The sequence below is a fragment of the Toxotes jaculatrix genome, chromosome 13 (genome assembly GCF_017976425.1).
Source record: "Toxotes jaculatrix isolate fToxJac2 chromosome 13, fToxJac2.pri, whole genome shotgun sequence".
NCBI classification, from domain to species: domain Eukaryota; kingdom Metazoa; phylum Chordata; class Actinopteri; family Toxotidae; genus Toxotes; species Toxotes jaculatrix.
The window spans coordinates 16,619,764-16,645,414 of NC_054406.1; the positions used below are offsets into that span (position 1 = coordinate 16,619,764).

At 40.3% G+C, this 25,651-nt stretch overlaps 3 protein-coding genes across 5 annotated transcripts; all 3 read left to right on the forward strand.

Moving 5' to 3' along the window:
- The first annotated feature begins 164 nt into the window (after nt 1-164).
- LOC121191556 lies at nt 165-6,454 on the forward strand. 2 transcript variants are annotated; one of them, XM_041052735.1, is made up of 7 exons: nt 295-310; nt 1,235-1,454; nt 1,659-1,703; nt 5,103-5,158; nt 5,263-5,642; nt 5,754-5,883; nt 6,162-6,454. In XM_041052735.1, the coding sequence occupies exons 3-7, from the start codon at nt 1,675-1,677 to the stop codon at nt 6,173-6,175; spliced, it is 609 nt and encodes a 202-aa protein (XP_040908669.1). In that variant the 5' UTR covers nt 295-310; nt 1,235-1,454; nt 1,659-1,674; the 3' UTR covers nt 6,176-6,454. The 2 variants fall into 2 exon arrangements, with proteins under 2 accessions (XP_040908668.1, XP_040908669.1); XM_041052734.1 differs by lacking the exon at nt 1,235-1,454 and having other exon boundaries at nt 165-310.
- A 1,018-nt stretch (nt 6,455-7,472) lies between these two features.
- Nucleotides 7,473-9,189, forward strand: LOC121191461. 2 transcript variants are annotated; one of them, XM_041052606.1, is made up of 5 exons: nt 7,473-7,527; nt 7,665-7,684; nt 7,773-7,887; nt 8,012-8,188; nt 8,322-9,189. In XM_041052606.1, exons 1-5 carry the CDS (start codon nt 7,525-7,527, stop codon nt 8,997-8,999), a joined length of 993 nt encoding a protein of 330 aa, XP_040908540.1. In that variant the 5' UTR covers nt 7,473-7,524; the 3' UTR covers nt 9,000-9,189. The 2 variants fall into 2 exon arrangements, with proteins under 2 accessions (XP_040908540.1, XP_040908539.1); XM_041052605.1 differs by lacking the exon at nt 7,473-7,527 and having other exon boundaries at nt 7,535-7,684.
- A 4,316-nt stretch (nt 9,190-13,505) lies between these two features.
- Nucleotides 13,506-15,416, forward strand: LOC121192283. Its single transcript, XM_041053885.1, has 5 exons — nt 13,506-13,565; nt 13,709-13,725; nt 13,810-13,924; nt 14,018-14,191; nt 14,494-15,416. Exons 1-5 carry the CDS (start codon nt 13,563-13,565, stop codon nt 15,109-15,111), a joined length of 927 nt encoding a protein of 308 aa, XP_040909819.1. The 5' UTR covers nt 13,506-13,562; the 3' UTR covers nt 15,112-15,416.
- Nucleotides 15,417-25,651: the final 10,235 nt, after the last annotated feature.

Consider the following 25,651-nt stretch of genomic DNA (forward strand, 5'->3'; position numbering starts at 1 on the left):
AAGTTATGCACAAAGCTTTGTGGACATTTCTTATTTTTCATTTGTAGATCATGCGGCATATTCATGGCCGTTTTGAGTGTAATTTCTGTTCAAATTATTCTTCCCCAGCTCTGCATAGTCACTTTGTGTTATACTTAATGTGGAAAATTACGCAGAACAACATACTGTAACACGGAACCGCCCCCCTCCCCCCCGCACGCAACACTGGCGACAGTACATAAACAGGGAGTTTATGTGGTGACTCAGACGAAAACACACTTTGCTCGGTGTTACACTCAGCTTCTGGACGCCGAGGGTGACGGCTGTAAAGGTGTGGTAAATTTATTATTATTTTAAAGTATTTTTTAAAAATCACACTTTCGATTTATTTATTTCAGATTTAAGTGGGCTTTTTGTCACAACAGTTTAGACTGACAGAGTGATTATGGGAAACTGGTTTTATCTTTATATAGTCTTGGGCCTTTTATGTAGTTTTCTCAACAGTGTTTTTCAAATGTTGAGTTTAAAATTCTTAAATGTGGTTATAGTTTTCGCGTTTGAGATCATGAACACGGAAGAACAATGGCTGACGCCCTGACTTTATAGGAGCCACGAGGGGATTTTTTTTTATTTCCTGCTTCTTGTTTGTTGTCGCACCATCTTTATGAGTATCAGGCTAAATGTGATGAAATAAACTCAATAAATAAAATAAAAATAATAAAATAAAACTATTTTTAAACTCACTTTTTATAAGGATCTAAGTTTATGAAACTTTCTTTATCAGTAAATAAATAAATAGGAGATATAAACCGAAATATATCATTTTAAAAATCATTTTCGTTAAAGTTACAGCCTGTGCCGTTTGCGCGTAAAAATATTTTGTGTGCGCAATATTTAAATAGATAAAATGAAACGTATTTGGGGACATTGGGGGGAAACTGCAGCTGCCACTGAGGAGTCTCTTATGTGAAAGAGAAACTTTAGGCTTAATTTTCAGAAACAGCTACTTAAAATATACATTTTAAATACAACTATAACAACTAGTAACTCAGTCAAAACTGAAATGTTATTCTAAAAAACATTTCCATTAAAACATATGAAATATAATATCATTAATTAATAATATATTGTTCTGGCTTTAATTCAAGAAATGTAATTAACTGGATAAAGTGATTATTATAATTACTTCAAAAAGTTATTTTAAATTACGCATTTTGTTGTTCCATTTACTAATCTGTCTTTATCTCTTATCTAGGTTGCCTTAAAAGTGTACAGTTTAAAGACTTGCTGCTTCTACTACAGCAGTGTACCGTGAAGGAAAATTTTATTCATCTACAAACCAAAAATTTAAATGTAAACTTAATCCTTTATTGAGTCATACCTGACTCATAATCATGGGACAAGAGAAGAGTAAGACATTGCTGCAGCTATATGGCCCACATCCTAACTATTATCCCATCAGGACAGCCCATACGGTACTTCACTGTATTTTTATTAATTTATGTGGCAGATTTAGGTTAGCTGTCTTCTATTGACACAGTATACTGTGTTTCAAAAAAGCCCAGATTGTGTGATAATATTATATTACTCTGTTGTAGCATCTGTTCTTTCAGTACTGGAATAAATGTTTAAAAACATTTTTTTTTTACCACTACTACAATATATGATTTGTTTTCTAGGTGACATAGACCAGTAATGTCGAACTGTTCGCGGAACTCCTGCCTGTAAGTACCAGTTTATCATGATCTTCAAAGGAATTTGAGAGAGCCATGACATTTAATAAGATACCTGGTTTTCTGATTTCAGCTACGCCACCTTATGAGCCTGTTCACAGCAGAATAATGGTTAAAGCTACAGTGGCAGTTTCACTTTGGCTTTCAAATAACACAAGCAGCCAATATAACATATGGAAGCAAAGAGATTTTCATTTGTGAACAATGGTTTGACAACAGTGTTCACACTGAACTGGCAGAGATCTAGTTACAGTGCATTTAGTGACTACTTTGAAAACTTGAATCTAGTTCAAATCTAAAGCAGTCAAAAGATGCGTCTAGTATCACAAATCCGTCCATTTATCCATCCATTTTCTGCCGCCTATCCGGGGTCAAGTCGCATTGGCAGTTTGAACAAGGCAACCCAGACGTCCCTTTCCCCGGCAACATTTTCCAGCTTCCTATGAGGTATCCCAAGGTGTTCCCAGGCCAGATGAGGCCCAGTGTGTTCTGGGTATACTCTGAGGTTTCCTACCAGTTGGACGTGACCGGAAGACCTTCAGTGGAGGAGGAGTCATTCTAATCAGATGCACACCGCCCTGGTGCGTGCTGAAAGTCACGGTCTAATGAAGCCAACAGAGCCACATCATCTGCGAGTAGCAGAGATGCAATACTGAGGCCACCAACCCAGACGTTCCCCTCACACCCCAGCTGCACCTTAAAATCCTGTCCATGAAGATCGCAAACAGGATTGGTGACAGGGCACAACCCTGACAGAGGCCAGCATCCACAGAAAACATGTTTGACTTGATGCTGAGAATATACGCGGTGGAGCTGTTTGTGGGTCCTGGTGATCCTGGGAGCTGTGTTGTCGCGGGAAATAGCCTCTGGTAGGAAGTATCCCCGATATTTTCTCATCTTTCTTCTTTGCTTAGTTGTGCTGACTCATACAGATAGTTTCACTATGTGGTGACGTTAAGTCTGAAATATGTACCATCACCCAACAGAGGTGAGTGGAATTTTGTTTGTGTAGCTCAAAGCATTGAAGAAGCACATTCTGAGAAATTCAGCAGTTAAGTTGTTAAGTGAAAACTCCCCCTGGGAGAAAAGGAGAAACAACACATTTCTGTAAATATATTAAAAAGGAAAAACTCATATTGGCATAAGTATTCAGATCCTTTGCTATGACACTGCTATGGAGTTTAGGTGCCTCCTGTTTTTCTCAGTCGTCTTTGAGATGTCCATCTGTGGGAAATTTAATTGATTGGACATGATTTGGAAAGGCACACAAGAAGCAACAAAGCCATGAGGTAGGAGGAACTGCCTGCAGAGCTCAGAGACAGGATTGTGTTGAAGACAGATCTGAGGAACGCCACAAAAAAGTGTCCTGGTCTGAAGGTTCCCAAGAGCACAGAGGCAGGACTCTCCCTAGAGCTGGTCTCCCTGTCAAACTGAGCAATACAGGAAGAAGGGCCTTGGTAAGAGAGGTGACCAAGAACCTGATGGTCACTCTGGCTGAGCTCCAGAGATCCTGTGTGGAGATCAGAGAAACTTCAGGACAACCATCGCTGCAGCACCACACTGATCTGAGCTTTATGGCAGAGTGGACAGATGAAACTTCTCCTCAGCGAAAAACACATGAAAGCCAAAAAAGGCACCTAAAGGACTCTCAGCCTGTGAGAAACAAGATCCTCTGGTCTGATGAAACCGACATTGAACTGTTTGGCCTCAGTTCTGAGCGTCAGGTCTGCAGGAAACCAGGCACCGTTCATCACCTGCCCAGTACCATCCCAATGGTGAAGCATGTGGAGCAGCATCAGGCTGTGGGGCTGCTTTCAGAGGCAGCAACAGGGAGACTGGTCAGGGTTAGTGAAAAGCTGAATGGAGCAAAGTACAGAGATAATGAAGAGAGAGAGAGAGAGAGAGATCAGGACCTCAGACTGGACTGAAGGATCACCCTCTGGACAATGACCCTAAGCACAGACCCAAGACAACACGTCACAAGTGGCTTAGGACCAACTCTGTGAATGTTCCTGAGTGGCGCTGCTAGAGCCCGGACTTGAACCCAATCAAATGTCTCTGGAGAGAACTGAAAACGTCTGTCCACTGACGGTTCCCGTCCAACCTGACAGAGCTTGAGAGGATCTGCAGAGAAGAACGGCAGAAAATCCCCAAATCCAGGTGTTTACAGCTGCTGTTGCATCGTACCCAAGAAGAGTCGAGGCTGTAATCTCTGCCAAAGGTGCTTCAACTGAGAACTGAGTCAAGTGTCTGAATACTTATGCCAATGTGATATTTCAGTTTTTTCTTTTCTAATAAATTTGTGTGGAACCCACTCATGGATCCAACGTCCTGCATTCCATTGGTCACCAAGTCAGCAAAACCCTCCTCTGCTCCCTCTTTTCTCTCTCTTTTTTTCTCTTTTTCCATGCTCTGGCTGCAAAGGCAGCAACAGTTCTTCTTCCCAACTGTCTTCTCTGCAGGCCTGCTTGGAGAAGACTGCTGCACTGAGCTCAATGAGAGCAAGGTGAGAGCCTGCCTCGGAGTTTTCTTTGTTGAAGGCGTGACCTCCGCTGCCTTTTGGAATAAGGGATTTTGTTCTTGTCTGTTTTCTCACACACACAAAACACCTGTATATAGCACAATTTGTTAAATAAGAGATTGTGTGTTTTTCTGTTTGGTATCTGTTAAATAAAAGCTTTGGAATATGTCTGCTGGTCTAATTTAATGTTGAACAAAACCTCTACTCTGCAGAACTCTAACTTGATCAACCTTAAATCAGATTAACTGCTGACATGGCAACATAACAAAATATGAACAAGAGAAGGAATCTGAATACTTTCTGAATGCACTGAATGTAATATTAAAATGTCTAAATTATAGTACGTTCAAATGAATTACTTTAATTGAGAAGTTTCAGGCATCGTGTAAAAGTGTTTGGAGTGAAGAATGTGCATCAAAGAAGATGTTAGGTAACATCTGGGTGCTGTGAAACGTTCTTTCGACACAGGAATGAAGACTTTTTCAAGACACTGTTCGCACAGAGGGAGAAGAGACAAGAAGGAGCAAGATGAAACAAGTAAATACAGACAACACACATCCTGGAGGATGAAGACGTAAATCAGAGATGTGTACAGACAGAAACCCTGAACCACACTGGCACACAGTCTTGTGGAAAGGAAGTAGGGAGAGGGACAGATGACGGCAGATGGTCCTGTGCGGAGGACTATCATTACTGAAAAAGAAATAGCTTGTGTACTCATGCCCATGGCTGGGATTATTCTTACACTGGACCAAGTCATAATTTGTCCTATGGTCATCATCACCACTACACTGCTGTAAATATAAGCTCTTGTTTTCAAATCTGCTTTTGTGAACGTTATCAAGATTGTTTTCTTCTCTACCTTTCAGGTCGGCAGGTAAGACATATGATGGGTCTGATTTCCCAGACAGCAACGGAAGAAAAGGTATGGTACACACATCGGTATCACACACCATCATTAAAAGCCAGCCTATCATAAGCATTTTCCATGTCTTGCATCTAACTTCTGTTGTCCGGCATGTGTTTCAGGTCCACAGTACCTGGCATGGGTGTCAAACATTGTGTCCACAAATAAAGATAAGAGGTTTGTTTTGAAGAATCCAGCGGGTGCCACATTGAGAATAGCAGACCTGGACGACACCATTTACAGAGACAGAAAAGACGAGGTGGATGGGTGGGGAAAATTCTACCTTCCCAAGACAGTGGACATGCGGGTTGTAGGTGTGGTGGAGGACATCTCATGTCCTTGTGACCAGCTTGTTCTGATGACCTGTGAGGACAAAAAGATGTATGTCTACGATGGAGAGGATCTGCATCTGGTGGCTTCAAGTCTGGTGCAGCTACGTGACAGGGGGATAGAGTATCCGGCATCCAAGAGCTATTACCACGGGGAGGCCTTCAAAGATATGGTGAGGAGTCATTTGCAGGGAACAAGGCAGAGTTTAATGACTGTTTACCGTGATGACTGATGACCTGTGGGCACTGACAATAATTTTTTTGGTATTGTTGGATTTGTGTAGACCAAGGAGGACTGGGCAAAAGTGAGGGCGGGCCCTGTGGGGAAGAGGTTGGACCAAGAGCATCGGCAGCTCGTAAAATCAATGACGCCCAGACTCCTGGCGAATCTCAGACTCAGCAGACAGCGTGCAAGTGGGTATTTTTATCTACGATGCAGGGGTAAAATTAGGGCCGTAAATCTCAAAGAGATTTTCTTTGTAAAGCCAACGCCAATTTGAAATGTTAAGTGAAGCTTTATGAAGGCAAGATGTGCTTGAAAGTTGGATTTTGTATCATCTTGTACATTGTATTTGTACACTTGTAGTTCTCAAAGTGAAGAGGCAGGTGTTGTAACAAACATCTAATCATGTGCTACACTCTAATTTGGATTATTTTTCTTTCTTTCTCTCTCTGTCTCCTTCGCTCTCCAGGACTCATCAGCTGACAGTTTTGGATTTCTTTTGTGTTTTTGGTGGTCACCTCTTAAATGGACTACTCTATGCTGTGAACTTCACAATCACTAGATCTCAAGCCAGCTGAACACCTTCAGGAGACGGTGTCAGTGCTGTCCACCACCATCATCATCAAAACACCAAATACCGTGTCCGACGTCATCCTGTGCAAATGCATCTACACAAATGTGGAGTGACACATATAAAATACATTTCTTGTTGTAAAAATACGTATGTAAAATGTAAAATAAAATGATTTTTGTTGCTTTCAATGACTGACTATTCTTTAAACTTCTGCTTTGAACAGTAAATACATTTTTCTGGGTGACAGAGGAGGGAGTGGACTATTGAACTGTAAAGTTTCCACTCTGTTCAGGGAAGATAAAGTGAACACTGATATATCACTATATTCAGTGATCAGCTTGAGTGACCAAAGGAGGTCATATGGAAAAGACACCACCAATAACAGCAAACAAATTCAAGGAAATGTGGAACATAATTTGGCAGTCAAATCAGCATGCTTCACTTCTGAGACAGTCAGTTCCAGACAAAAACACAACAGTCAGTGGGTGAAAGTGCTTTGATGTGGCAAGGGATTGTTTTTAATAAGTTTTTCTGATGCTGTTTGAGCCTTTAAGTAATACATTTTCAGAAAATACATTTAGAATTAATTATTTTCCAACTCGGTTATGAAAATTTAAAGTAGTGAACCCACATTATGATCATGAAACATAAGGAAAAAGCATGACTTCTTTCACAGCTAAAAAAGTCGTTAATGCATGACCTGGGTGTTTTCATTGTTCCTTTCGGTTCGATTCAGTGACACGCCTTGCTGCCTTGCATCACCTCTAGCACCAAACACGCAGACATCCTGTTGCACAAACATCCTGTTTCGCAAGAGAAAAATCATTCTCCAGCTAATAAAGCTATATTTTATAATTATGTAAGTGCCATGTTGTTTTATCTCAAGAAATTCTTCTGTTCTTGGTCAAAACAGCTTTTACTGTCAGAGAGGCACTTGTCTGTGTCTCTGCTCTTCGTGTGTGTCCACTGCCACTCCATGTACATTTACTTACTAACAGAGACATCGTTCTCTGTTTAGTGATGAGCAAACCAGTTCTATAACATTCCTGTAGAACAATAAATCTCTCACCATTCTGTTTGCTGAGGCATGCAACAGATGCCATTTAGTATTTATATCTTATGAGTGTCAATCCCATTTTATGTGTTAACAGTAGTGTGGTTTCACGTCACAACAAGGAAACCAACTAACCAAGGAAATAGTTTGAATCGGGGTGGTGCTTAATTTTTCTTTCTCAGTTTCATTTACTCATCACTTACAATGGTGAGTAGCCGCTTTTCAGCGCTTTCCACAGACAACTTTTTTATCACAATGATTAAAAGCTATGTTTCTAGTTTAATTTCTGTTGTGTGAAATGTGTAATTGTTATAATGTGTCCTCTTTATTTCCAATTACAACAGGCTGCTGAACAGAACAGGAGGTAAGTCAACTGATTTCCTGAATCGCAGGCTGTTACTGGCGTATTCTGATATTCAGCTCTCTAAATCAATTGATTTTTGTTATTTTAGCGAAGATTTCCTGAGAAGTGCAGATGTTTTCAGGAGGAAGTCTCTCTTCATTATTGGTCAAATGTTGGAAATGAGTAGCAGGACTGAAGAAGATACTACAATGTTAGTGGATGAGGTATGTCTAAAGGGGACTGTTGTGAACTTTCGAAATTTTCTGATGTGTGCTAAATATATAATGCTTCTCATGCAACGTAGAAATTCATATCTCTTTGTGTGTGACTTGTGTTTTCACTTCACAGATTCTTCACAGCATCTTTTTTTTGGGATCAATCAACAAACCACCATATTCTCCAGAAGATATTTTTGACGGTGAAGAAGAGTTCCTCAGTGAACTGAGGGACTGTTACCCTAGGCCTTTTGACCTCTATTCCTCTGAACTACCCAAGCGGAGTCCTTTTTCATGTGTGCTGGACATGGTAAGTTACAAGCTACCTCATCTAAACATACTCAAATATTACAGTTTATGCTGGATTGCTTGAATTTCACAAACACAAAACAGGACTAAGTGGGGATAACAGCACCTTGATAATATCTGGGATTTTCTTGCAGAGCGTTCACCTGATGGGACAAGAGAATGAAAGAGAAATAATGAACACGCTGCGGAACATCACCAGTCAACTGATCAGGGCTCCTAAATCAAAGCATCTGATCTCGTTTGCCATCTGTGTCTCTCAGAATACTGAGATACCAAATTCAGTCAGGTACTATGGAGTCTCCATGTCCACTTCTGGCCGTGATCCTGGGAGAATCATGGTTGCTGCCTCCTGTGTTGGTGGCTGGGACAGCCATGTAGCTGACGCAGTGATGACTTACTATCCAGGGAAGACCAAGAAAAACTACTTTGATGGAACCTTCAGACTTCCAGAGAATATCAGGTGCCAGGCATTTAAGCTCAGTGATGGAGAAGAAATGCCTCCTTGCAGATCATGTGAAAATTTATTTGGTTTGTCAGTTGCAAACCCAGGAGTAGAGCGTGGAAATGGGTGGGCCTATGGCAACTGTGCTGAAGCTGAAAGTCTGAGCAACTTGCTTAAAAATGAGGAAGAAGTTAAAGAACAAGCACAACCAGCATCTGTTATGTGGACAGATGAGAACAGGCAGAGGGCTAGAAATTATGTTTTGAGAGATCTTAAGGATTTGCTGCACAAAGTGAAATTTAACTGGAATAATGGTTTCTACAGCCCACAAAGAATTACACTTGAGGAAGGGGAAATTAATGAATATTAAAAAAAAAAATCTTGAAAAAAATTCTTGTGATCAGAGCTGTCAGTATATCATACCTTACCACTGCAAACCGCTGATGTGCTCACAAGTGTTTTGCATTTCTGTACCTATACAAGAATGAAGCAGGTAGACAATGTAAAAGCTGATATATGGATCATGATGTTCACAATAAAGCATCTGTTGTAAACTCAAATTCATAATTTTATTTTGATTTCATCTCCTGCAACTCTTTTTTTAAAGTTAATCAAACTACAAATACACTGAATTATTTAACTGAAAACCAAATGTAAATAAGATTACATACACATACATATGTGTTTGAACACATGTAAGTACATAGTAATTATTTATGAAACAGGTAATGAAACAAAACACTTCTTATTAGAGTCTCAAGACAATTTATGAGTTATGAAGAGCTTCCTTTAACTTTTGAAAGCACTCTTATTCAGGGATTCTCTAATAAATGATGGTAAGCTTTTCCACTGAATTGCAACCCTGTACAGAACTTTCTTGCTGTCCTGGATCATATTGCAGAGCAGCTGTCCAGCTGTGTCAGAACTAAGCACTGTTCATCCTCTTTTAAAGTGTCTTTTAAAGTCACCATTGCTCTGCCTGTTTTAGGTCTTTCCTTAAAAAGTTCAACCTGAGATGCATCTTTGACACATTTAATATTAAGTTGGCCTGAATTACACAGTTATAAACTAGATTAAGTTCTCTAACTGTATAATAATAAAATAATAATAAAATACTTTTTCTTTTTTGTTTTAAACCTTTAAAAATTGGAGGACAGCTATTATATATACAGTTATAAGGATCCTTGGCTTTGTTAAGAATAAGTCCAATTAATGCTTGTGACAGCAGGGAGCAGCCTCTTTCCAATGCCTCCTTATACAAGTCACATCAGTTAAAAGGCATAATGTTTAAAAAACAGTTCTAACAAATCTAATAGAAATATGACTTACAGCTTATTTATACTTCTTGTATTTTTTATTTTAATTTTTTTACCCGGGTCTAAACTATCATGTGAAACGGAGAACTCGTTCTTTATCGATCACGCGACTCTCTGAGGGGTCGACACAAGCCTGGATGCGAAGCCTCAGCGGAAAGTGTCGAACGTTGCCGACATACGATTCGGAGCTTCGTTAACTGGTAACTACTCACAGCTGAACTTGTTTGATAAACGTAAATTATTATGAATTGTGTTTTACGCTCTCGGTTCATGAATCTCTCTCGGCTTGATACAGCGCTCTGTAAAAACCTTTGGTAGGTGATGTCGTTAGCCTCATTTCTCAACAGCTGACGCAGTGAAGTACTTCAGCTAGTTAAGTGTTCCTAAATAGGTTTATAGATCATATTATAGTTTGGCAACGCATTTATAACTCATTTCTTTTGTAGGTTGTGTTAGTTATGTACGTTAATGATGTTAAATAACATTATCAGAACCGAGGTCTCTGTTTGTGACATTCGTGTTGGTTTCGTTTTCACGAAAACGAAACCAGCACCAACAAATGAATTACACTATGATTACAGCAATATAAGCCCCATTATAAATGATTTTGCCTTTCAGATTTAATGTGATCAATTTACAGTAATTTCACATTAAAAGAAACAATGCAGTTACATATTCTGCAATATTTTATAGTGTTAATCCGCCACATTATACAGGAAGAATATTGTATTTTTACAGAACAACATTTTTCTGGTGGCTTTAAGCACAATTTTAGACACAAAAAGTAGTTTGAGTCAGTTAAAGTTATAAATTATTATATTGCATCAAATAATTGATGCAATATAATGTGTAATGTAACTTACATTTCTGCTTACATTGAAGTTTCTTGTGAGTTCTTTTTCCATCACTGATTTAATGAAGGTTTTTATTTGTTTGTTTGTTTTGTTTCCTGTTTTTGTAGGTGACAGAGAGCAAGGATGGCAGCTGGATCAGTGAGGTATCTGCATTTTCTGTTTTTTTTTAAATTATGAATTTAATTTTGATATGGTGAAGTTTTTGAGATACGTTCTCTGAATCCTCTACTACCACCACAGTACAGTAGAGGTCAATAGTACCTGATATAATATTGAAAGATTCTGCAGCACTTGGTGGTGATGATTTGTGTGAAGACAGTGGGGCAAAAAGATGGAGAAAAAAATGTCTTGTATATATGTATATAATCCACAATACAGCAGGCATAAATATAGGCAAATATATCATGAGTAGAATCGACTCAGAAGTTTATCTTTCCTTGCATAACCCAGCTGTGAGTTGTTTTTTTTTGTAACCTACTTTCTTTTCTGTCTTCCACAGTGTGGCTGTTCAGCTTGTTATGCCGGATTTCCAGCAATTCAACAGAGCAGAAGGTTGACTTCACATCTGTCCCCTTCGTACCGTGATAACCTTGTTGTGTAATCCTTCACATATTTTTACTATGTTTTTACTTTATGTTGCAGAATACCTAAAACAGGTGTCACACTTTGTGTCCAGAAATGAAGGCAAGAGTTTAAAACTGAAGAATCCAGCTGACACCACATTGAAGATAGCCGGGCTTCAGGGCACCATTTACAGAGACAAAGCCGATGAGGTAAACGGGTGGGGAAAATTCTACCTTCCCAAGATAGTAAGCATGCAGGTTTTAGGTGTAGTGGAGGGCACTTCATGCCCGTGTGACCAGCTTGTTCTGATGACCTGTGAGGACAAAAAGCTGTATGCCTATGATGGAGAGGAGCTGCACCTGGTGGCTTCAAGTCTGGAGCAGCTACGTGACAGGGGAATAGAGTATCCAGCATCGAAGAGCTATTACAACGGGGAGGCCTTCCAAGATATGGTGAGAAGTTAATTTGTCATTTGCAGAGAATAAGCCGTGCTAGCCATGCTCGTGCTTCCTGTTTTAATGTGATCTGTTGTGTGTAGACTGAGGAGGACTGGGAAGATGTGAGGATGGGTGCTGTGGGAAAGATTTTGGAGCAAGAGCATCAAAAACTGGTGAAAGAAAATAAGTCCTCATTCTTGGAATGCCTCAAATCACCAGGACACTCATAGGTGGGTATTCGTCCCAACATTATCTTGGATGCAGGGTGAAGTTCAAAGGCCTTTTGTCATAATGGTTCCTGATCTGCTTAAATGACTTGAGCTACTCACAAAGACCCAAACTAACACAGTAAAGGATATTAAGATCTTGACAATTACTTCAACAAACAAAAAAAATCACAGTTTTCTGGGAGGTAGAAACATGATGATTTTATGTGATGTATGCTTACTAAGTATTTGTCTTTGTTTTTTTTTTTAAAAACAGGCTCTGGTGTTTGCCCAGAAGTCTTAGGTTCATCGCTTTAACAGCAATCAGCAGAAATCATCATAACCGAAAAAGAAAATTCCATCATGCACAGCTTTCTGTGGCAAGAAATATTTACACGTTCCCTACATGCTAAGTACAGATGTCAAAGTAAGGCTGAGTGTGCAGCATGATATATGTGCTGCTTGCATCAAACTTGTTTAAGTGTTTTGCTGTATTTGTGATCTACACAGCTTTTCCATCATAGAAGTGCCATTTCATTTTGTCAGATGATAGAATCCACATGCATGAGGGGAGAAGCAGTACACCCAGGGCAGGTCGTCCGTCTGTCACAGGGCTAAAACGTAGACAGACACAGTCACACATACAGGCTTGTGTGTTGAATGTGCGTTACTGTGGACTTTGGGAGAAAGCCAGAGGACACGGACCCCAAGGAGAACAGTTTAATCAGGAAGTGAAATTTAACTTCTTGCTGTCTGTGCAGTTCTGCAGCCTAACATGCTTTCTTGCTTATTTTGTGCCAGCATTTGTAGACTCACTCTCAATTGTACTAACACACAGTAACTAATTAAACTGTACCTTATTAAAACTTACCTGTGTTGGTGTCATATTCTTGTTGTACAAAGCCTTTCATTTCATTCTGCTCTACAGTTTAGCATCTGACCTCTTTTCCCTCATTACAACAGACACTCATGAAACTGTAATACTGCAGCAAAGACTTTGTGCACAAAATCATAATGGGCATTTAATGATTTTTAAGTAGAATACACTCATCTATATCACTCTCAATCTGTCATGTGTCAACATATCATGTGTCTGATTTTAGTACATTTAGTACATTTATATAATAATGCAACAGATACCTATCATGTATATGATGATGTATATGAATTTATGTTGATCATGTTGAGGTTGATATGTCACTAAAACTTATCCATAAATACTGCAGTGAGATTTAAGAACTTTATCCATGCTGTACATTGTACTGGCCTAAATGGAGCCGTGTTTTTCCTATAGCAGAGTTCAGTTTCCACCTGACCTTCACTTAACCCCTCTTAATTTGGGATATGGATATACTCTGGTGTTAGAAGAACATGCTATCAATCTTGTTAAAAGCCAGATTGACTTGGTAATAAATAAATATAAATAAAAGCTTTTCACGGTGCATGGGTCGGTGTGGATTTACTGGAAACCACATGATACAGCTCTATAAGGCGTTGTTCGATGAGGAAGGCAGGACTTTACTTCTTGCTTTCTGTTTCGCACTTAGACTGCAGCAATGGTGAGTAGCAGCTTTCTCCTGTCCTTACTCATACTGTAACCACTAAATCTCCTCTGAAATGCATTTGATTCTGTTAATCTGTGAAATGTGTAATCGTTGTCATGCTTTTTGTTTTGTTTTGCACCGCCCGATGACTGACGCAGGATCCAGAGCGAGAGAGGTGAGTCAGCTGACCCCGCTGAACCGAAAGTTCAGTGTCATGTATTTTAAACTTTATAAAACTACTCTATCCTTATTATTTTAGAAAAGAAGAATTTCTGAGAACTCAAGAAGCTTTGAGAAGAAATGCCTTCAAGATTATCAGCACGATGCTCGACTGGTGTAACAAGACTCCAGGAAGTAAACACTTGGTGGATGAGGTAGGTTAAACTGGAAGTTTTCTCTTATTTAAAACGTCCTATAATCTCATTTGTAATGTCACAGTAATACAGAAGTGTGTTTTGACTAAACAGATGCTTCACTGCATCTTCTTTCTGGGAAAAGTCAACAACGCCCCCTATACCCCAGAAAGTATAATCGGCGACCAGGAGATGTTGAGGAACTTGAAGGAGAAATACCCGAGGCCTTTTCAGTGCTACTTGACTCAACTTCCCAAACGGAGTCCTTTCTCCTGTGTTATGGACATGGTAAGATATGTTATGGACTGTGTTGCCTCATGTAATAAACATTTCCAATCAATGAATCAAACTTTATTTGTACGGCACCTTTTATGCAGGTAAGAACTAATTACTGGTAAAACAACTTAAGAGGAACGACTGATAAAGATAAATGAAGTGATACACGAATGCATTGAAATAAACATTACTTAGTTACTTCACTCTCACATTCTTCACATGCTACAGTTCACGATTCATTTCTGCTGTTGCATTTTACAAATGACTCATCTTGGTAACTTAACATCTTGATCATATTTTGTAACTGCCTCCAGACTGTCCTGCAGAAAGGACAAGAGAATGAAGACCAGATTAGGAAGAGTCTGGGAGATCTGATCAACAGTCTGGAGGAGAAGTTTCTGGTCTCCTCCACCATCTGTGTCTCTCAGAAATCCAGCAATTCAGTCAGGTACTACGGAGTGTCCATGTCCACGGATGGTCCAAATCCTGGGAGAATTGTGATAGCTGCCTCCTGTTTGAGCACTTGGGATGATTATGTAGCTGGTGCAGTAATGACCTACTATCCAAAAAAGATCAAGAAAGAATACTTTGATGGAACAATCAAACTTCCACAGAATAGCAGGTGCCAGGCGTTTAGCCTCAGCAAAGGAGGTCAAATGCCTCCTTGCAGATCATGTGGGAATTTGTTTGGTTTGCACACAGATGAAAAAAGGGAATGGGACTATGGAAACTGTGCTGAAGCTGAGAGCGTGAGCAACTTGCTTAAACACGAGGAAGAAGTTAAGAATAAATCTAAACCAATGTCCCCCACGTGCACACCTGAGAACAGGCAGAGGGCTAAAGAGGATGTTCTTACAACACTTAGGAGTGTGCTTAGCACGGTTAGATTTAAAACATGGGACAATACTTTCTACAACCCAGTAACACAATAGTCTTGAAAAGGGGGAATATGGCCCTGGTCTTTTAAAGTGACCTAATATATCTATCTGGATATATATAAGTTTTTCATTAATAAAACACATTCCAGTGTTTGACCAAAGGTGTGACATCACTTTAATCAGAGTCAACATAACATGCTTTATCATCTCAGATTATTAAAGCTCCAGCTACATGTGATGTGCTTTTTGTGCTTACTCACAGTAGCAGAGCGCAGATGTGCGCCAGAGTTTTGAATGAAGCACACAGATGATGCAAAAATTGTGCTCACCATGTTGATATCAATAAAATCATACTGTGATGTTAACTACAGATGATGTCATGATTTATTTTGAGTTTAACTACTTTAATTTTTTTCTCTTTAGATAGTAGCATTTGGGATGTATGTGTGGGTGAGACCATATATACAGCGTAAAGAAACAGATTAGTGGAAGGATTTTGCTATCATGATCCCTGCTCATGGTGCCATAAGCAGCAGCTCTAATATTTAATTTTGATGGCAGTCTTTAAGATATACAAAATGCAGAAAATATAATAATTTAAAATCACACACACACACACACACACACACACACACACACACACACACACACACACACACACACACACACACACACACACACACACACATATATAGATAGATATAGATATATAAAATAACCTAATAAGCACTGAAAAAATTTGGCAGGTGATCTTTCTTTCAGTGCCTCTTCCCTTCAGTGACACAGATCCACCACTAGATGGCAGCACAGCCATGTTCAGGTGAAATCTGCAATGGGCTCCAACTAAACATAATTATTAACACAACTGCCAAACTGTTTATATTTCAAACCAGTTAGAGCAAAAGTGCATTTTCTCATCACAGCTTGGACCTGACCGCACTTTGGAAATGGAGTGAACAGTAGGTAGTGATACACTATCCTAGCTTTTGTGTTGTGGTCCTGCAGCTCAACTCCACTGGGTCCTACCACCTTCACATCTTGACAGGCCAGACTGCTTCTCTCATGCCGGACAAAAACAAGAAGCACAGTGCGGACCGCAGAATTATGTTCCATCTTGTCCCAGGTAAAAATGAGAGTGCAACAGAAAGAACTAATAATTTACACTCATCTGCCATTAGGTTTTAAATCAGGCCTCTTCAGGGGTAGGAGAAATACACTTTCTGATTTTAGATGGATTCACCCAAAATACTGATGGAAAAACAACTGAGTTATTCAGATTGTATTTGCCAACTGTGGTCACAGAATCCCAATCATGACAAAACTGGAGTATATAATTGTCTAATATCCACCACTCCATTGAAGCCAAGTTGTCATCAAACTAATTTCTCACACAGTCTGAACTTGTGTTTTGATGTTTTTGCGTTGCCAAGGAGGTCATTTCTGAATCACAAGTCTTGAGAACCAAACAAAATGCCATTCTTCAGGAAAGCTTTAACGTCTGGTGAGTGATGGGAAATACGATTTATTTTCAGCTGCTACGTCACAAACGCTTTGTCTGGCTTTTCCTGTGGTCCTCTCCCCAATAACATGTTTGTTTTCAAGGTCTATATTTGTGTAGCCAACTGCTCCCGGTGGGGGAAATCCTGTCTGACCTCTCAGCCTGCTCTGATGAAAACAGTGGCACATGGTGACGTCCAGGAGACGGAATGTTAATTTTTCTTTAAACCTTATGTAATTCACGGCTCTAATCTTTGTTTGAACAGGCAGGCCCTTAGTACCATACAGAAACATAAGGACCTGGCCTGGAAGCAGAAGCCTTGGTAGGACTCTCAAACTTACTTTACTATGAGAACACTCACACACACACACACACACAAATGATGAATGCTGCATCACACATTGCGTGAGCACACACACAAACGCACACAGATGGTTGCAGTTAGACTGCAATATTTTCACTGAAGTTGCCCTTGGTGTTTCATGTCTGGAAAATCTGAGTCATGCTTGTTTGACAAATCATCTCTGATCTAATGTAGGCTTTGTTTAATCACCCTATAATGCATTAAAGTGTGTTTGTCAGTGAAACAGATGCTCAGATAACTGACACACGTCGTCATCACTATAGTCCTACATGAGGGTGCACTTACAGTATGATTAAATGTCCAGTGCCCTCTTGTTCACAGACAAACTTAATTCATTTTTCTTATGTTGAGTCATTCTTTTAGTTCCAAGTGTGTGGAGAGAATTTAGACTCGAGTAGATCTAAAAATACAACAGCTGTTTTTACAGGACTCTTGACCGCATTAGTTTTAGGTAGGTGTACCTAATGAACTGGCAGCTCAATGTTTAACACAAGTGCAAAATGAGATGCAGCTGCTTACAGAGTACATTTCCTGAGAATAGTGGTAGTGTAATGCTGGGAGTGTGAATAATATAACAATAAGTTGCTGTTATTATTTTTGATCATGGCCATAAGGCTGCAAACAGTAGCTAATGTTAGCTAGCAAAGTAAAATTATTTTGCCTCACCCATTTCCAACCATACAGACAATGTCATGCCATGTCAAGTCATCATCTGCCGCTTATCTGGGTTCAGGCCCAGGTCGCGGGGGCAACTGCCGCCCAGTCCACAATGCACCAAAGTCCTACAGCATCTCCCACGGGTGTACAGAGAATGTTGCTTTATATATTGACAATAAAATAAAATTGACAATAAAATCCCTTTAATCCTAATTCTAATTCTCCAGTATCACTTCCATAGCAGTCTTTGAAATATCTTATCTTCCTATTGCTTGTTATTGTAGCTTCACATTTACCTGCAGACATGTGCTATCAGTCTTCTCATCTAACTCCTGGAAAGAGAACATTTATACAGGTGTAATGCTCAAAACGTTCAACAATGATCATGAGCACTGTGACCTTGTTTTCTGGGATGTTCTGAAAATAAAACAAAATAAAAAGTTAAATTAAATTCAACTAAGAAAACACAGGAATGTCTATTTTTAAATGTTTTTGCATCCTATCCTGTCCCTTATGTATTGTTTCTGACTGGTGTGGACTGATGGTGTGGTAGACCATTGAATCCACACCAGTGCTCTGTGTGCACACTACCCAGTATAGCTCTAATGCTAAGCTCTTCCTGGTATGTACCAATCCTACTGACCACCCATTTAACTGTGTGTTTGTCTGGTTGTGAACACACCAGAGGGGAAGCTGAGAGCTGAGTTGCGTGTGTGTGATGAGAAAACCTTGTAGCAAAGTAAGTTATTTGTTGTTGGGACATGTTGAAACAGGCCAGTGCTTTCTACACATGTCCAGCGAGGTTAACAATAGCTTTTGTGAATGAATATTTGTGTGTGTGCGTGTGTGTGTGGTTTTGTTGCGTCTGTCTGCAACCACTGATCCAGACTGCCAGGCAGTCCCAGGCCAGGCAGCAGCGCAGCAGGGTGTTCGAGGGATTTTGATGAGGCTGTTGCCACCGGACCACCACTTCCCATCATGCTGTTCAGTATGGCCAGTTCTGAATAACTGACTCAGCAAGCCCTTGACGGACACTTTTATGTCACTGGTCTTTAACAAAGAAAGGAAAGCAACACAATGCTCCCCGTGGAGTGTGTGTGTGTGTGTTTGTGTGGAAGAAGGCAGGCTTTCCCCACCAATCAGAGTCCAGCTGTAACTTTCTGCAATCTCTAATGAAGACTGAGTGCGTGTTGTGTATGACTGATCGTGTCTGTTTTCCTGCACTGATGTATTTGTATGTGCATGGCATCACATGTGTGCTGTTCTCACGCTCATTCACTGTGGCATCACAGAGACGCTGATGGAGTTTTGTTTCCTGAGCAAAATCCTTCTTTGTTTTGTCATGCGTCATGGTTGGTCAGCCTTCCCTTTAGGGCCAACTCCACTCTTGTCACAGGGATAAACACAAATAAAAAGGACAATGTGAGTGTGGCTGTAGCACAAAGTGGGAGGATTTTCTCCTCTCCGGCACATAAAACCTGACACGAAATCATTTATAAAGTGTTGCTGCTATAAAATACAGCAAACTAACCAGTGTCAGTGCAGGTCTTATATAACAGGTCATATATACAGAGCAAATGGGCCCCAGCCTCAGTGAAGCTGTCATCTACTGGAGTAGTAAAACAATGGGAGTGAAGGGTGAGAGATAACAGAGCACTACCCCTGCTGTGATAATAACACTGTGTGATGGCTATATTTAGGGGCTCACTTTGACAGAATCGTGTGTGTGTGTGTGTGCGTGTGTGTGTGTGTACGTGGCACACTTGGCTGCCCAGAGCTCCGAGCTATGCAGTGCCACAACAGCTCATAATTTAACCTTACCAGTATAATCACTTTCAAATGTACTTATGTGTGCAGTGCTCTCCCCCCTGGCAACAGAGATATGTGCTGTCAATAAAAAGATAGGTGTGCTGTTTTATTTTACAGCAAGGAATTCATTTGTATGTTTATACTATATGATATGATGTTTTATAGGAGTTCTCCTCATAACAATTCATGTCAAAGTGAAGGGGGTCACACACACACACACACACACACACACACACACACACACACACACACACACACACACACACACATATGCTCACAGTTTTAAATTTGACCTTTTCATAAATGGACATTGTGGCCTTTCCCCTGCATTCTCAGGCCGAATCACACCGCTCATTAAACCAGCTCCAGAGCTTGCTACCAAGACCTTACCTCAAATAAAAACAGCTCAGGCCTGGACAGCAGAATAATGGCTTTTCACTGGATCTTTTACTTGGGTTTGAGGCCGACAAATGCATTTACAGGCAGTGCAATAAGGCTTCCCTCTTCTGCTGTCCCTTCCTGTGCTCCAAAGACACAAACACTACAGTTTCCTATGTTTACATGCAAAGACTAATCTGAGAATAGGACTTGCTCCCACAGTAACCTTTGTTTTTTTCAATTAAATAAATCACAGCAAGTATTGAAACATGTCATAGCCTAAAAAAGCACAGGTGCAATTAACTACCTTAAATCGCATTAACGATGTATGGTCACACTCACAGGTGTTGTAGCTGCTTAGACCTCCTCTCAGGACTGCGTGGGTGTGACCAGACTGTGTTTCATTTACAGCTCCCTTGCTATCCTGGTAGTTGTTTTCCAGCTATTTGCCAGCACAGTTTATATTTTTATCAGTCTTGAAGAGCAACTCCACACCAGACTTTGGAAGAATGAAAAAAGTAGCTGCAAGATTTCCATGAGGACAACTGGACTTCACTGAAAGTAGGAACCAAAGTGTGTTGTGTTTTTAATATGGGACACCTGTTTCTTACTTACTGATAATTACTGTAACCCATTTATGTTGACATGGTTTTAACATACACACACATACACATATTGTAACATTTGAGTAATACAGCTAAAGGTCAATGTTTGAATAAACACAGCCTCTGAGAGGAATGCCAAGGCTGGGAATGACAGACAGGCCATATCAACTGCACAGTACCTAAGACCTCAAGACATCAGACTCCTCACGGGTTCACTCCTCTCCTGTCTGCATAACATGTTTTCTCTCCATTGATTGAGGCAGAGTGTTCCCTACTGTGTTTCTATTGGCTGGCAGCCAGGGTTTGTGAAGTCATCATGACAAGATAAGCCAATCAGGATGGCCAGGTTAACCTCGGGGTTATCAGCACTTCTGTTTACCTAGCCCGATTCTGTATACATACTCAACACGTGCAGATGTCTGTGCATGTTAGCAGCTCTGGCTTGCTTTTTCAGCAGTCTACGATACAGCGTTTCATTGTTGTTATATGAAATGAACCATCACAGGAGCAGAGGTATTACAGGATGTCCCAAGCTATTAGACACTGATTCCCTTCACATAAACACACAAAGTGAGTCTTTCTTACGCACACTGCTCCCCTCCTCCCTTTCTTTTTGTCTTCAGATTCTGGACAGATGTGTCAGGATTTGGGCGAATGCCAGTTCCAGAGATACTAGAAGTTCAGGCTCGGCCCTGCAGAACAGACCCTCTGTCATGAACACACACTCACACACACACACTCACTCACACACACACACACACACAGGCATACACACACCTCTCCTCTCCTCCTTCCCCCTTCTTCCTGTTGAATTTTGTTCCCACTGTTCTGAGAAAAATGAGGCTTGACTTTTAAAAGGGAATGTTCTGGACCTTGTCAGCAGGGTTTGGTACCGGTCATCAAGCCACAGTTGGCCGGGACAAACTCACAGTCTTACTGGTTACATCATGCTCTCCAGGTTTACTCCTGTTTGACCTTTCCCTGCTACTTTAAACGGAAAGTCCTGCTGGCCTCGGACAAAGCAATAATCTGAACTTCTCTGAAATTGCTCCGTTGCTAAATCAAAGAGGTGACTGTTCAGCTCCAATGCGAAGGTTGGAATTGGAGTTGTGTTACTCTGCAAGATGACCACCTCATGGTCAAGGTGTGTGTGAGATCTCACCAGGAAAAAGCACCCACCCACTTTGCCAACAGTTTGCTCCAGAGCCAGATAACCTCAGAGTGGACAAACAATGGCTCATTCAGTACTTTGCAACTCCAAGAAAAATGACTTGACTGAGACTGTGGATGAAGCTAAGTGAAATTTATGTGCACAAAAACTGTTTCATGTCTGTTGGGACTTGTGCACCAGGTGTCACTGTTTTACATAGAGAAACCGTCTCTATGCATCTCTTCTAACAAACTGTGCTTGTTTTATAGTCCTGAAGCTCACAGGGACACCACAAGTCCTTTAGCATAAACACAGTCATGCTCACACATTCAATGAAGAATCACATGTTCACTTGATCTCTGAAAAACAACATTTTGGAAAACGCTGCATCATAAACTAGAAACTGACTTCAAGAGCTGTAACTTGAATCTGGTATAAAAGATAAAAGTTTCTGATCTGAAGTGAATGTTGGAGATTAAATGGCTCAAAAAGCTTTTGGCTTCTAGGTCTTACAGTTGATCTTTGTGCTGCAGAGCTCACAAATCACCCTCACTCCAGCTTGGCTGGCATTCAGCAGTGAGACTCCAAACTGCTGGCTGACGCATGTACAGTGCAGTCACCCTCACCAAGTTTAAATGATTAACCTCTTCAATCGACTTTTCCATGTGAAACAGTTAGAACATCGGATATCTGTTTAGTTTATCTCTCATTCCTCTTCTTGACACTGCCAGAGCAGTTTGAGTTTCTCTGTATTGTTTAATGGACGCTGAGCTCAGCCTTGACCTAAACAAATGTGGTTTAGATCCTGGCGGTGTTGCTATTAATATCCAGTCAGCCTTTTGGCAGCAGATAGCTGATACTTAAAGAGGGAGACAGGGCACGATGGGAGGGAACTGCCTGCCTGCCTGCCTGGTGCACAGGGGAAAATCTTTGCATAACCTAAGAATACTTTGTTTTAATCTGTTTCACAGTCGGCCGCTTAATATATCAGGAAACTGCAACTACACAGCAACATTTCCAGTGGTATGGAGCTTTTTTATCCACAGTTGAAGTTGATAAGCTATGACTGGGGTGCTGTGTCTTCACTTGTATGGCTCCAGGGAGGCAGCTTAAAGTGTCAAATGATAGTGTAGCCTTTTGTAAACTCTAGCAATGTGTTGATTTTTATCCATTATCAGTAATTATTTAGAAATTATAACTGTACTCCAGACAGTACAGATATGATTGCAATCTAGGTTGTAATCCAGTTGGACATTCATTGTCTAAATGTGAGCACTTAATGACAAGCTGAAAGATTAATGTAGAAAAATACCCTCTTTATTACTCCTAAAATCTCATTTACACTCCTAAAAGAGTGTTTGTTGTTTTATTTCTCTTTCATTCGACAAGACTGATTTTTCATGCCAGCCTCACCCTCAGGACTCATTTTCCCTGCTCATAATGAAAAATCCCTGGTGCCGGGACAGACTCAGTTTCTGAGGTGCAATGCAAACATTCCAAGTGATTGAGCCGAGGCAAAATTAAATTCCTCAAATGATTATTGCTCAAGTCTTTTTTTTTTTCTTTTGGTGCACTCATAAAAGAAAAGACTTGCAGGTGCAGGAAGAACATTCTTCTATCATGCTATCCCCACTGAAAGGGGAGTTGTGTTCCCTGCTTTCTCAGTGCTCTATTCCTGTAGCCCACGGAGCGTGAGCCAGATGGAAGGGTGGCGTTCCACCACATAGCGATCCAACCCAAACATCTGCCTGGCAACGGCTGAGGCCTTCTCACAGAGACAAAACACAGGCCATCTCTGTGTGATACCAGTACAAATGATTATTCTGTTTGATTGGGAATAGCTGCTGTTCTCAGCTTCCGGCAGGGAGATGTTATGTTGGAAATATATTTGGGTCGCATTGTGGATGAAGTAAGACTGGATGTTTTACCTCACCGAGCCTTCACTCAGTTAACCTAGCATTAACTCAACCCTCAATCAACCTTCACCCAATTCACCCAGCCTACTCCATAGACTGTAAAAAGATATGGAAGTAGCTTTCATGGCCTCACCCACAAGTTTGTCAGGGGACTTTTGAAGCCTGGAATCACCACTTTCAAGAAGTGTGCGCTTAAGTCATATGACTTGGACTTGAGTCAGACTCAGCTTTTGATGGCGGGTACTTCAGACATGACCAGTTTAAAAAAAAGACCTGCAGTTTCACTGCTTTCCGACACCTGTGACTTGAGATTGTCATGACAAAGAACCAAGTATCACTTGTAACGAGGAAAAACACAAAATCACTCTTGAAGAGGAAAACTAACAAACTAAACCAAAAGATCAAAAACAGGCAAGGCAGCAAAGGCACAGAAAAAGAACAAAGGAACAAAGTGCAAAATAATACAAGACTTGACTAGATAAGCTATAATGTGAGATATAATGCTGATTCACTTGACGAGAGACAAGACGAACTGGCACAGAACAAAGGGAGACACAGATAATATATAGGCACAGGGTAAGGGGAAACAGGTGGAAACAATCAGGGGGGGAAACAATCAGACCGGCGGGAAACATGAAAAAAGGGCAAGCAACCTGAAACAAGAGGAGATCCGATTTCAAAATAAAAGTGGAAACCACAAGACAACATAGACACAAGACAAAAACATAACTTAACATAATTTACGGACTATGACAGTGATTTCACCGAGACTTTGGCCATATGACTTGGAATTACGACTTTATATCCTCTCTAAGTTGTAAAAAAGCATGCAACACATCACCTCCTCATTCTCTTGAAAATGGATATACTTTGAACCAATGTGAGAGCAGCCAATCACATTGTGAATGCAGGAGTGAAATGTACATTTGGCAGATATTTTTATATTAGCATTGGTGCATTTGCCATTTGATTCTGCTGACCCCAACTGGCCTGCTGTTATGAAAATGAAGTTATTGAAAGTGATAAATGCAAACTTTTAAAAGTGCTCACCATTTCTGTGAATTTAGGATACTAACTTTTACTAACTTTTTCACAATTTAAAATTGGATAAAATTTGTGTTTTTTTCTTCCAGAGACGGAAGACGCTGCCTGGCTGCAGCCAGATTCCCAAGACTTCACTCAAATTTCGCAAGTCCAGGTTGGTTGGCACTTACCTTTGGGGGCATGATAAAGACAATATCCAATACTGAGGGGGTAAGGTGGGAAAAGTTTATGATTCAAGTATAACTTTTTCAAAACAGGCACATCTTACATGACTGCTCTCCCAAAGTGGTGTTGTGCTTTGTTAAATTCTTAATATCATAGTTTACCCTTTTGTATATTTTCCACTCTAAGCAAAGGTAACAGAAGCTTCTCAATTGTGTTGACATGTACAGTGGCTGTGATTAAATTTAGTTTCCCAAAGGTCTGGTTTAAGGTCCATGTGCTGGTGTGACTGTAGAGGCTCAGTGGCACTGACGTACCAGGCAGCCAGAATGAAAAGAATGTTCTGTTATTAGTGGAAAAGCTCCTGTTATGTGGATTAATCTACAGCTTCGACTTTGATCTCCTGACTCACTCTAAGCGACTTTGGAGGGGAGCTGGGGCCAACGCTTATTTCAGACACATACACACAGAGTGCACATGCTGCAAATAATGTCCCAGATGAGCCACATAATCTAGGTCGAAAAACGTAATTAGTTTCTTTCAAAACAAATCAAAATAATCAGTCAAATTTCTCACTGTTTAGTAAACTTAGTTAATCTAAGTTTACTAAATTAATAAAGTGAAATAATACAGTTGAGGTGACATTTCTTTCTCTAATCTGCCTCAAAAAAAATAAAACTGTACTGAAAGCAAATACAATTCGTCACCCAATTAGCAGAACTGTTCCTTTGTTAAAATAAACAATTAAAGTGTACACGTGTATGCGTGTGCATTTGTGTGTGTGTGTGTGTGTGTGTGTGTGTGTGTGTGTGTGTGTGTGTGTGTGTGTGTGTGTGTGTGTGTGTGTGTGTGTGTGTGTAATCAGCACCAAAAGGACCAAAATCTCTGAATGCCAACACAGTGTTCCAAGCTCTTAATAAGATTTAAGTTTGTAATGTAGATGCCTAATTATATTCCAATCCCATGTCAAGGCAAAAGACAGAAAAATTATTTTGTGACTAATTTAGATTT

What these genes read in the sequence shown, in the direction of transcription:
- LOC121191556 (XM_041052734.1), top strand. Translation starts at nt 1,675, where the DNA reads ATGTCGAACTGTTCGCGGAACTCCTGCCT. An exon ending in TGTTCGCGGAACTCCTGCCT is followed by an intron (nt 1,704 to 5,102) that starts GTAAGTACCAGT and finishes TCTACCTTTCAG; the next exon opens with GTCGGCAGGTAAGACATATG. An exon ending in GGGAGGCCTTCAAAGATATG is followed by an intron (nt 5,643 to 5,753) that starts GTGAGGAGTCAT and finishes GGATTTGTGTAG; the next exon opens with ACCAAGGAGGACTGGGCAAA.
- LOC121191461 (XM_041052605.1), top strand. Translation starts at nt 7,635, where the DNA reads ATGTGTCCTCTTTATTTCCAATTACAACAGGCTGCTGAACAGAACAGG. An exon ending in CTACAATGTTAGTGGATGAG is followed by an intron (nt 7,888 to 8,011) that starts GTATGTCTAAAG and finishes TTCACTTCACAG; the next exon opens with ATTCTTCACAGCATCTTTTT. An exon ending in TTTCATGTGTGCTGGACATG is followed by an intron (nt 8,189 to 8,321) that starts GTAAGTTACAAG and finishes ATTTTCTTGCAG; the next exon opens with AGCGTTCACCTGATGGGACA.
- LOC121192283 (XM_041053885.1), top strand. An exon ending in GTAAACACTTGGTGGATGAG is followed by an intron (nt 13,925 to 14,017) that starts GTAGGTTAAACT and finishes TTGACTAAACAG; the next exon opens with ATGCTTCACTGCATCTTCTT. An exon ending in TCTCCTGTGTTATGGACATG is followed by an intron (nt 14,192 to 14,493) that starts GTAAGATATGTT and finishes AACTGCCTCCAG; the next exon opens with ACTGTCCTGCAGAAAGGACA.